Source organism: Pipra filicauda, unplaced genomic scaffold, assembly GCF_003945595.2.
Source record: "Pipra filicauda isolate LSUMZ 115617 unplaced genomic scaffold, ASM394559v2 scaffold373_size706493_pilon, whole genome shotgun sequence".
Lineage (NCBI taxonomy): Eukaryota > Metazoa > Chordata > Aves > Passeriformes > Pipridae > Pipra > Pipra filicauda.
In genome coordinates, this window is record NW_024104502.1 from 584,130 (window position 1) to 596,848 (window position 12,719).

The window sequence follows — 12,719 nt, forward strand, 5'->3', positions numbered from 1 at the left end:
TCCATAACCAAGCCTTGTGCTGCAGCTCTTAGAAAGTATTAGAATTATGACCTCGCAAGTTTTCATGCATTCATTTTATTTATACAAGATAATTTAAGGAACCCACACTTACTGGAACCAAATTTACTGGAATCCAAATTTACAGCTTGGGAAATTCGGGTCATAAGGCAAAAATATCCTTGTTTTTTTACAAACAGTTTCTAGACAGAATCCAAAAAAGATTGACAAGGGGAGGTATTTTGGAATTCCAAAGGAAAATGCAGTAAAACAAATGAAGGAGCTAATTTACTTCATTTTTTTCCAGGAAGCATGGCTAACTATATTAATTCACTCCTCCTGCAGTAACTTTTTTCTTACACAGAAATTGAACATCAGAACCCAGCAAATCTTCTCAGTTTATAAATCCTAAAGTCTGGCATGCTTTTCCCAGCTTTCCTGGGACAGCAGATCAGTTCCTCAGCAAGGTTAGGTTGTGCTCTGGATGTCCATAGGGCTATAAATTGATATTTGAACTGGCAAAAAAAGGTACAGGTTTTTAGCTGTAAGAAACTCACATGCTACTCACCGTTGGTGATTTACTGCTTAGTTTACTTTGATTTAGGCCTGGACCAATAGAACTGACACTTCTTTATTTCCAATTACTAACAATTAATATTGATAAATTTATAGGGTAACTGCTGCTACTTAATCCCCTCTCCACAGCTGGGGGCTCAGTTTAGTGCTGCACAAAGGGGTGTTTATGAAAAGCAAACTTGGATTTGAGGGCAGTCTGACCACCTGGGAAAGCCTTATGCTCCCAACTCAAATTTAATATCAAGCTCAGATCTCAGTTTCTCAAAAATCAGCATTAACCACCATAAGACATGAAAACCATAAAGCAGTAGCACTGTTTCAAGGCCTTCAGTATTATTTTACACTCGGCAGGGCACAGTTGCCAGCTGGAAGTCCATCCTGGTTTGCAGGCTGGGATATCATCCAGATCTTACCTGGAGCTTTTACTGTAAGTGATTTATTCAGAGTGCCAGGCAGAGCAGTGGTGAATCACTGGGCACAGGAAGGAGTGCTCTGAGGATGTGAGGGGTGGGAAAGCAGGAATGTCAGTGTGGTGTGTGTGAATACTCGTGTGGGACATGCAGGGAGCACCCACAGTGTCCCCAGTGACAGCCCAGCCCTGCTCTGCACCTCTGCTCCGGCAGGGCAGGGCTGCAGAGGGACTGGGACAGTGACACGCTGCCCCCAGCCCAGGGCAGCACTCCGTGCTCCTCCCAGCCCCCTGGAGGTGCAGGGTGTCCACATGCTCTGCACCAGTCTGCTGGAGTTGGTGCCATCCAGCACTGCCTTTCCCAGGGCCAAACGCAGCCTCACAGTGTCCGGACCGAAGGCTGTTGGAGCACCATCCCTACAAGGTGTTTCCAAACTCCAGGGAGTTTTACACGTGTTCCAGTGACCTGCTTCAATCTAAGCAGGACTATATTTTCAGGTCAAGAAAACTGTCTTAGATATAATTTACTCTTGCATTTCTGTCCTTTGATGAACTACAAATGCAAAAGTGATTTTCTCAAAAATAATTATCCACACAGTAGCAAACTCTTTTTAACTTGTGAAATGTTTTTGGTTATTCCTTTATTATCAGATCATTCTAAAAAAATAGGTAATCAATAACTGAGTCATGGTGCCATTAGGAAAACCAATTTAGACAAATGATTTGCCATTCCCAATAAAAGTGGCTCAATGCAACAACTTTCCAACAGCCATTCAAGATCTGCACGTGAGCTCTTGCATTTGGGGAAAAGCACTAAGTGAGGAATCAGGAAATTTAAAGCAAGACAAAGGGAAAATAATTGATCAGATAAATTCTCCTCATTACCACACCGTTGCTCTAGATAGGACACTGAATTCACAGGAGGGTGATGGATAACGCTGTCCCACTCTGCTCCTGGAGATCAAAGTACACGTGTGCTACACCAAATGAATGCTACAAAAGGAATATGGGTTCAGTGGAGAGAAGATAAAATGCTTTCCTTGAATATAATAACCATCTTACTCCATTATAATTTATTCATCAGGATAAGACTCGTCAGATGCAGCAGCTCATTTTCAGGAAGACACAAAGGACTAGGGAGAAAATCCTAATTCGTTTGTGTAAATCACTCTGAACATGAACTGAAATCATCTAAATTTTCCAAAATACACAGTATTTAGATTAACCCTCCTTCCTTCATGCACATACACCCCAACTCCCCCAGTTCCAAAACTCCCTTCTGCATTAACACACCCTGTGTTACATTCAAAAGGCCATTTCCACAGCAAAGGGTTCTCCTGCAGCAGGAACAGAGGGGTCAGACACCCCCAGACAGCAGCACCCCTGCTCTGAGCACATAACAGCTGGGGAAAAGAGACCCAGCGCTGCCAACTCGGACAGGAGACACTTTGAGTGAGTTAAACACGTACAAAAATGTGGCTGAAACTTGTCTAACATGTTAAAAGTTGTCTCAGACTCTCTTCTGTATTAAGTTTTTAAGGGTGAGGCCTAACATAACTAACAATAATATTAACCCCCGACTACACACACTCCTGAGGTCCAAGCCTGGGCTCTCACATAACAAAATTTGGGATTCACAGGCAGGGTTTGTACACCAGAGGCTGTGCAGAAATACTGACACAGCTCTGAGAGCTGCCTTATGTTGTACTTTCTGAAATGTAAGATTCAAAACACGGGCAAGAACAAAGCCATCAACCTGCTCAGCTCTACTGCTGCCTTTGTAGGGCTGTTTCATGTTTCCAAAAGTTAAGCAATATTAAATATCATAACACTGGGGATCTTGATCAGCAGGAGCACACATTTATGCTTCCTCTTTTTTCCCCCCTCAGTGTATTTTGAATTATTTCCTCTTTTCAGGTTTCATCATAAAAGATGCCAAGTTCACTTCTGCCTCCTTATTTTCTCTTTTTAGAAAAAGGCACACCCTGAACAGTAAATATTCCACAGGAAGATGTTATTTTACAGTTTTAACTCCAAAGTGAGTCTGATAGGTGCATGGGACAAATTCAATTTGATATTAGACAAGACTGCAAGAAATGTGCCAGACTAAGGTTAGTAAGTACTTCCCTTAGATTTTCCCCCAGGTTTATTTTAAAGAATTACACTAAAACAGCATGTCCAACACCTCTCCACCCTAACCAAATAAAATTCTACTACTCAAAAAACCAAATCAAAAACCAACAGCACCCTGTGCACAAATAATTCATTACACATGTATTTATCAATTAAATTCAAATATAACTTTTGCACAAAATACCACGCCAGCAAGACAAACGCAGAGCTAAAACAACCAATGGCACCTACGAGAGTCTCTGGTACAGGAGGTTAAATACTGAGGCCTTACCAACTGCTGTAGCAACTCCCTGCCAGAGAGAACACACGAGTGGCTTAGTGTTATTGCTACTACTGTCCAAAGGAATTGAGGGGCATTGCTTTGGAGTGACTTTGGAAATAAGCTGCCAAGTTCATCAAAGCACTAACTGACAATAGAGCTGGGCACTCGGAGAGCTGCAGCTCTCCTGTTCACACCATATATACTGAACTGGCAGAACTTTATTTTCCTACCAGTTAGGGACACAGCTTTCCTTCCTGAGGCACAAAAGTACCCTCCAAACCCATCTCTGAGACAACATCTTGTAGCCTTTTACAGTCATCTCAAAATCTCAAAATACAGCCACTCTCCCCTGCTCTGAAATAAACCCGTTATCACTTCAAGGCTCCTCCCTAAGGCCCTGCCTTACACCTGGCTTAGATACCTCCAAAAGCAGCTGGGGACAGATCTTCCCGCTGAAATCCCACAAAGGGTTTAGGACACTGCCCACAACAGAATTTCAAATGGCATTTCGGCAGGAAAAGCTACAGGAGTTTGTACTAGGAACAGCTAGAGAAACTCTCCATTTCTGCTGAAGCCATCAGAACTCAGAGCAGGTGAGCTCTGGGAGCTCCCTGAACTCCGCCGAGAAGCTCAATGCAGTCCCTGGCAAGGCTGCTCTGCCCTTCCAGAGGCAGGATGTGGCAGCCACTCACTCCGTGCCCCTGCACACACGGCTTGCCAGCTCCACAGAAGTTTGCCTCATGTTCCTAGGCCTGTCCTTCACAGCAGACCAGCAATTCCCTACAGAACTACTGTAACTCCTGGATATGCCCTTTCTGACTGCGAGCTCAGCAGCTGACTCCCTGTGTCCAAACACTTCGGGGACATGAAGCAGTTAAAGCAAGAGACTGAATGTGCGGACAAACTCATCTAAGCAGAAGCAGCAAGATATAGTACAGGGTGACATCTTACCTGAAACTTTGTTTCTGGGCTTCAGATCCACCAATCCAGAATGAAAGGGGATTCGAATGGGTTTTCCTTCTCAGACTTGTCTGTTAAAAGAGAGCAGCCAATCATCTTCAGCTTGGTGTATCTACTTCTTTCTTGAACGAAAGCCCAATTACTGCTAAAGCTGTTAGAGACAAGGCACTGACCAGCCCGGCACCGACTGCGTTAGTGGGGCGGCGGATTGGTGGATCTAAGACAGAGAAACGGATTTACTGACAACAATTGCTCCTTCCCCTACCCTGAATCACCCAAGGAACAAGTGTTTTGGGGCTACAGCTCACTTTGCAAAGATTAAAGAAGATGAGAAGAAACTACAGTGCAAACAACAAAACAAATACTAAAGCTCCAAGCACCAGCTCACACCTCGCAGGGCCGCTCCAGGAGCTGCCCCAAGGGCCATGCACAGGGCAAACAGCCCCACGTGCTTCTCCTGATCCAGAACCAGGAGAGAGGAAGACACAGTCCGCTACTCCTGAAACGAGAAAATGTCACCTCCTGCTAAGCAAAGAGATAAAAGGCCTCCAGCCAGTACTGTCAGCAGCACACTTTAGGTGACTCATTTAAAGCAGCTGGAACAGTAACCCCTAAAAGAAGATGGAGTCTGCAGAAAACTCACACTACACGTGTCACAGAAAGCACATCCGACAGAGAACAAACTGTGAGCCTTTCAAAAAGATCTTCAAAAAGCCTGGGCCGTGGCCTATAAAACTTCCCCTGCCAGCAGCCAGAAGCAAGAGCAAGGTTTTCTAGAACCAAATGCTGCCACATCCCCAGATGAACACGGTACAGTCGTCTCTCACCCTCTGCCCTGCTCTCCAGCCCCTCCAGGGAGCTGAATCGACTGTTCCTCAGCCTGTGCTCCACATCTCCAGGCACCAGCAACTCAGAAGGGTAGGAGAAACTGCCACTGTTCCCAGCTGTGTCAAGAAACTGCTCCATGAGGACATGAGTGCCCTTGATTGCCCACAGCTTCCCAAAGAAAGGAGCATCTTTATCCTGGGCCAATTTCTTGCTTTTCTACCACTGGTAAGGCCATAGTAATTACAGGGCAGCATTTCAAGGACAAAGCAGCACTGTAGGCCCAGTACCATGTCCAATGTATGATTTTTTAAGGCTGCCAAGAAAAGTACTAAGATGTTAAGGCATATGAGTCAGAATTTTAAGAGTACAATACAGCTCAGCAAGAAGTCATCTATCAAAATTACATAAATGTACTGATTTGCTAAGTCATTGCAGAGCCAGCAGGGTGTTGGAAGGAGAGGCATTCCTCCATGAAGGCAAACCTCAAAATTATTTGCAATTGTCACAGCACAGGTCTGATTTTGGTCTGGAGAAGGACTGGTGTGATGGAGACAGCCTGAATAACAAGTTTCCCTGGCCAGTCCTTCCATGCCCCAAGAGATTCTCTATCAAATCCAAGTTGCAGATTACTAAATTTTGCAAATTCTAAGTGTAGATTTTCAAACAGCTGTAGGTATTTTTGCCTGAAAACTTGAAATTGGCTTCACTGAAAAGGCTGGGAGATTTGAACACAGTCCCATCCTGCAAACCACCCTGAAATACAACCACACACCTCTCAAAAAGGCAAACAGTGCACGTGTCACAACTTCTGTACCAGAACTCCACATTCACAAACTCCTCAACAGAACGAAACTCAGAGTGCAGCCCTGCAACTTGTACACTGAACATACACATATATATAGCTGTGATTCTCCTCCAAGTCAATGAGCAAAACAAAATATTGTAGTGTTGCCACAGCCAGAAGTTGACCCACAAAAGCTTTTTTTTCACTGTTTTTCTCAGAAACCACATCAGTCCCTATTCCTATCAAGCAGGTCCCTACTACATCTTACAAATTTCCAGCTGTATTCATATGAGAAACAGGCCCGGGAAGCTGAACTACTCTTTGATCCCAAATAAAACTGGTAATTTCCTGGGGTGCAAATACAAGGATGCAAGTCCTGCGGGGACCTGGATTAACAAAGCACCGAAGAAACAACATGCCTTCAAACGTTCCCGTTGTTAATTTAGCCTGCATGAGAAGCAAATTAAGTTTTCAAAAAGAGTCAGTGCTTTTTGGTTATCAAAACACAAACAGCATTATGTTACTTTTGCATTATCTGGTCTCGGTCATGCATTGCTCATATTGGAAAATGTGTGGAAGTGGTACAGGAAAGCAGAGTAGGCTGTCAGATGTCACACCACTGAGCTCATAAATACATCAATAAAGGTGGGAAGGAAGGGATTTTCCAGAAAAAATGGATTTTCTGTGAATAATGATGCCATAAAAATCAAACCAAGAAATCAGATTATGTAACAACATAAACAGTGGCACTCGTATAAAGAAGACATCACCCAAGAAAAAAGCTGGAAGGAAAGGATTGTTACTAATCAGCATTAGTTTAAACAACTCAGTAAATATTCTCATTTCCCTTCAATTTATTTTCTCCCTTGCAACAAAAAAACCCCTTGTCACGGAGCAGCCCTCTCATAACCATGGCCTCTTACTCTCTCCCACACATCATCCCTCTCACATTGGCACGTTTGCTGCAACATCCATTTCATTGTAGGGCCATCAGCAATCTCCCTTCACATGCTGCTGCACAAGCACCGCAGCTGCCCAGGGACAGGGATGTGGAAATGCCAAAGAAACGAGACCTCCAAGTGCACAGCAACACCCCCCAGCAGAGACACACAGCACGGTGGTGTAAGGAGAGAAGGTGGTTGAGAAAACACAGGGGAAATGAAAAGGTACAGCCGTCCTTCAAAGCACGTTCCCAGCCTCTCTGAGGGCACAGCTCGTAACAAGGCAGGTTGTTTTGCTGACATGCTGCTCACGACGCTCCTCAGCAACCCAAATTTTCCACAGCGCTCCGAGCCCCGTATCCCAAGGGATACAGCGAGCACCGTGTGACACAGCCACGGCAGACACGTGCTCCACATGCTCCACGTGCTTTGGAAAGGAGCAACCCAAGAGCACTTCAGAGAGGGCAGCTGTGCACAGCCCAGCCTGCCCGCGGGGAGGGGATCTCGTTCCTCATGGACACCGGGATGTGGATCCCCAGGCGCGGGGCAGGGCTCGGGCAGCAGCCCCGGACCTGCTCTGCTCTCGCACAGGAAGCCGAGCAGCGTTCCAGCTCAAGGGAACTCTCTCTGCTGCACCTCCCCTGCTCACGTGGGGCAGAGCTGGAAAATGCACTGATGGTACAAAATGGAACTGCACTGGGAGGTAAAAAGCCTCCAAACCTCGAAAGAGACTGAAAAAGTGAAACTTTGGTCAAACACCAGACTCTCCTCAAGATACTGTAACTTTTCTATTAAGAACCAAAAGCAATTTACTTTCAGAATTTTCCCTACAACTGGCACATCTGCAGCTTTCCTTCACCTGAATAAACTGACGGCTGCTGCCACCCTCATCACAAACCTCACACTTCTGCATCTTTGTAGTCTCCTTCTTCCCTCTGCCATCCCATTTCCCCAGTCAGACCATTCCTTCACCTAACCCTTCCCAAAAGGTGCAGCTTTCCACACTTCTTTGTCTACTTCCCTCATTTCCTCCCCACTCTGCTGTGCTCTAATTCATGTTCTTAAGCTCTTCCTTCCCATTTTCTGCATGGCTGCCAAAGTCACAGCAATTTCTTCTCTTTAGCTTTGCATCCTTCCTCTCGGAGGCACTCTCTGAAATGGGACTGTCACTTGGAGCCTGGCAGCAGCACAGACCTCACATCCCCTGCCCCGCAGGCTCATCCTAAGGCTGGGCCTTCCTAACACCCATCCAAGCACCACCTCTTCAGCTGTCTGCTCCAGCCACTGCCTTTACTCCATGTATGAACCCCTGCGTGCTTTAATGTCCAACACACAGCTCCCAGCTCTGTTCGTTTGGCTACTGAAGATCAAAAAAATGATAACTGCAGAGCCAAGAGATTGTTACCCTGCTGAAGAAAGCACAACTAGGTTACACACAGGTTTACAAAAGCCTTACTAACTCTCAATCTACTCCCAGGCTTCGATTAAGAACCAGTGACGTTTCAGCCAGAACAGCACCTCCTTTGTTTCAGCTGCAAAGATGATCATTGCCTGTATCTCCATCACTACAGAAGTCCGCTCTTTGAAGGATTCCTCCAAGAATATGTGGAAAAAAATTCCCACAAATACAGCTTTGCCTGTTTGGCTTGCAAAGACTGAGACAAGGAAGAAAAAAGCCAGACTACTATAGCCCTCCTGAGATACACACAGCAGCTGTATTTTAGTTTCCAAACAGAATGCTGAGATTTATTTTGCACTGTAAAGCTTTAAATAGTTTGGGGGCACAACCATCTCCAGTTGCAGTAACCCAAGGAACTGATTTACAGCAGGAGCTGCTGCTGGCAAGGTAGGCCTGTGTGAAACACATCCTTCTGAAATTGGTACCTTCGGATTTGAAGACCTTCAACTCCCATCAAAGCCCTGCCATGAGAACCGGAAAGATTTCTGGCAAGATACTCAATCAGAGTTCTTCATTTATTATTTACAGAGGTACTTAAACACTGGACGCTTTTAGGAGAGCCAGAGACATTCTAGACACTGAAGGCAGTGTGTTAGGAAGATTATTTTCCACATATGGAACTTCAAGATGCAAATGATAACACAGTGTGAACAAGTGCTTGTCCCTTTTATTCCTAGGCATGGCCTTTCCATAACCCTTTCCTGCTCCTGCCACGGAGCAGTGCCTTGCTGGATTTGAACTGCCAGCACGGGGATCTGTGTCTGGAGAACAGCACAGGCACCAGGGGCACAGTGAAACACAGATGTGAGAATTTACACACAGGAGCCACGGCCCGGAGGGGTCTGGTGGGTACCACAGCCTGGGAGCAACAGATTTATTTTCTTGTACTATCGACATCTTATGCTGGACACAGTTTACCCCATAAACGCTTAACTTTTTAACCTGTATTAAAAAAACCTTCTTTGTCATATTTATGTACTCTTTTACGACCACTTTAATATAAACTAAGCAGCTAACTACCCCCTGCTTTGAAAGCTGCTGGTAAAACTGAAGTATGGTGCAGGGAAGCTTCCTGAGAAAATGAAGAACACAAGGCTTTTAGCAGGTGTCAAAGGCAAGTCACAGGGTTGATGTGACTGAACACCATAGATTTTATACACAACTCAGACTCCGGAGGTAACAAAACCTATTTCACAAAGCATTGTTAGTACTTCACCTTAAGAAAGAAAAAAGGTTGGTTCTTTAAAAGAGCAGAAAGGTCACAGTTATCTAATTTCACTGAGAAAACCAAGCCCAGGAAGAAAGAGCCCTTTCAATCACTGTAGCTGGCCCCCCATCTGTTCTGGATTACTTCCTCACCCCTCACTTCCCACCCACTCTCACACAGCCCTTCCCTGAGCCTGTCCCCCTGCACACACCGTGAGCCTGACTCTGCACACCCCAGTCAGCCCCAGGAAACCCGTGAGGCCTCGAGCCTCCCACAGCCACCTCTGCAGGCACCAGGAGCTCAGCTGCACAGGCAAATGAAGCCATGGAATGGCATCACTCAATCACTGCTCATCCCTGGGAATGACTGATGACAGGATACAGAACTGGCACCAGGTACGGGAAGCCCTCAGCTGTCCTAAGAGATACAGTGACTTGGGAACACTCACTAAAACTTCATACGGCAAATCAAAGTTGTCACTTTGAAACCTTAAAATATTTCTCTTAGATTCCAGCTTTAAAAATAGAAGAGTGTTATTTCCATGACTGATTTTCCTTTAAATAAATGCAAATGATTTATCCAGGGAAGTCGAGGGCTAGAACAGCGTGTTCTGAAACTTCCGTGCAATTACTGTGTTGACACATCATCTCTTGTTTATCAGCCCCTCAGAACCCGGTTGTGTTTGCTCCTCAGAACTTTCACATCACACATTTGCTCCTCTACTTACTACAGATTCATCCTGGCACTGCAGGGAAGTAATGGAGCACCCAGAGAGCACCAATGGCATCTCCTGTATCAGAGAGGCATAAAACATCCTGCTTTTAGTAACCAAGAGCACCCTCAAAAGGAACAGCACCCCCCTAAGTCTGCCAGGCTGGGATGAGCCCTAAGCCCCAGGCTTTGGGATGTTTCCCACCAGCACTAACACCCGAGTTTTCATTTCACACAGAAATCCCTGATGGGAAACTCAGCCCAAACAGATTCTGCTCTGTGGATTTAAACAAATCTCCTGGAGAATCTCACCTTCCACACCACACAAGAAGGCAAAACCTCCACGTCTTCATTTAGGAATGATTTTCAACGATTTTAGTGAAACATTTCCACTCAAACACAAGTGTTTCTGTGCAAGCCCTCACTTAGGTTAACATTAAATTCAGCTACCATCTACATTTTGCAGAGTAACATTTTCTGCTAGAAACTACAGAACTGTTCATCTTATTAAAATTTTTACAAATATTCATTTCTTGTGAAAGAGAGAAAAATTTGTTTCTTAAACCTCCTCCTACATAATGAAACTCTTACTAACCCCACAGATATTTGCATGGATCAGCATATTTCCCAGCTCCAGCTGTAAATGGAGGGTACAACAATTACCAGCAAAAGTTCCATTTGCTTCCTCCTGCTACAGCCTGGCCCCAAATAGGAGAGACTAAAACAGGAGAGCACTTAGAAAACAACAAGAAAGAAAGTTGAGGGAGCCAAACCTTGCAGCCCCAAACGCTATTTGAGCACCTCACACAACCCCCAGCAGAGGGGTGTCAGTGAACCACAGCTCCAGGGAGGGAAAAAGCCACCAGAACTCACTTTTCCCCTCGGGAATTTCACAGGCATCTTTCTGGAGGAGCCAGAGGGACCCTGTGAGGGACCCCACAGAGCGGCCCCAGCCTTCCCCTCGCTGCTGCAGGGCACTGATGGCTTTGATGTCCCCCAGGGATCCACAGGGGCCAGGGTAGGGGGCTCCCCAGGAACAGCTTTTAAGCCCTTGGCCTCAGCGACCAGTAAAAATAATGAAAGAAACATAAAGGGTTTTTAGGTTTCCCCTTTTTCTATTTTATTTCTGCTTTTTGAGGCCAGGTGATACATTTAAAGAAAGTTCATATTTTCCAGATCAGGTAATTTAGCAAGAACTCCACTGGCCAAAAAACCCATTTAATGTCTCCACTGAACCCAGCTCACCTTCAGAGTGCCTTAACAGCAAATTATTTGCATTCTGCCCCTCAATTCTGAAGAACTGCATGAAAACTCGTATGTGAGACCAAATTATGCCTAGCACAAAAAGCAGTTACGCTCACGACAAATAAATTAGAAGATATTTACTGATTATTATTCTCTCCCAGCTCCTAACTGAATTTAATTCATGCCTAAAGGCAGCAAAACGAAGGGCCCCTCATATTTGACTGAAGAGACCTAATTTCCTTATATTAAAGAAAAAACATCTCTTCCTACTGCTCCCATCAGACCGCCTCTCCGCTACGGTGAATTTAGCGGCGTGAGCGTTAATTAGGAGTACAACCAATACACAGTTAGGTGATTCCGTGTGTGCCGGCCCGGCGCGGCCCCGGCCCCGCTCGGCGGGAGCTCCGGCCCGGCCCGGGGGTGCGGGGGAGGCGCGACCGGACCCCCCTCCCCGGGGCGTTCCGCTGCGGGGCCGTGCGGCGCCCCCGGCCCGGCGCGGCCCCCGCGGGGTTAATTGTTGTTAGTGATTTACCCGCGGGGAGCCCCGGCGGGGCCTCGCGGGGGGCGCGGCCCCGGCTCGGCCCCCTCAGAGCGGCGGGGCGGGACCCGCGGGGCCTGGGGCGAGCGGGGCGCGGGGGGGGTGACTCACCATGAGCTCGATGGTCTTGTCCTCGATGACCGAGTCGGGCTCCATCGCGGCGGCGGCGCTGCCCAGCCCTGCCCAGCCCAGCCCAGCCCCGCTCGGCCCAGCCCGGCCCGGCCCCGCCGCCGCCGCCGCCCCGCGCCCGCCAGGCCCCGCTCGGCCCGCCCGCCCCCGCCGCGCGCACGCGCACGCGATCGCGCACGCGCGCCGGGGCGAGCCGTGACGTCACGGCGCGCGCGGAGCGGGGAGGAGGGCGGGGCGCGCGCGCGCGGGGGGTGACGGGAAGGGCCCCGCAGAGCCCTCAGGGAGCGACAGCCGAGGGGCCGTCCCGGCTCCCTCAGGGGGCGCAGGGACCGACGGCGGCGGTGCTGTCCCGCTCCCTCGGAGCCCTCGGGAAGCGGGGGGACCGACACAGGCGGGGCTGTCCCGGCTCCCTGGGAGCGCCCGCAGCCCCCCTGCCGTGTCCCCGCTCCCGCGGACGGGCGGCCCTGCGGCGCTGTGGGGCCGGTCCGTGTATGTGTGTGGGAGGGGCCGCGCTGCGGTTTGTGCTGGAAACGGGGAATC

General features: G+C 47.6%; 1 protein-coding gene across 2 annotated transcripts in view; it reads right to left on the bottom strand.

Moving 5' to 3' along the window:
- The window catches only part of FBXW11 (F-box and WD repeat domain containing 11), a 77,971-nt gene extending 65,727 nt beyond the window's left edge, over positions 1-12,244 (bottom strand). Inside the window, exons 1-2 of one of the 2 annotated variants that reach the window (XM_027711291.2) lie at positions 12,162-12,244; positions 4,329-4,408 (exon numbers count right to left, since the gene is read on the bottom strand). Coding sequence is in view for 1 of the 2 variants with exons in the window: in XM_027711290.2 (XP_027567091.1) it covers positions 12,162-12,206 (45 nt within the window). In the remaining variant the exon portion in view is untranslated. The remainder of the gene's footprint in view (positions 1-4,328; positions 4,409-12,161) is intronic. The other variant, XM_027711290.2, reaches the window with a different exon arrangement.
- Positions 12,245-12,719: the final 475 nt, after the last annotated feature.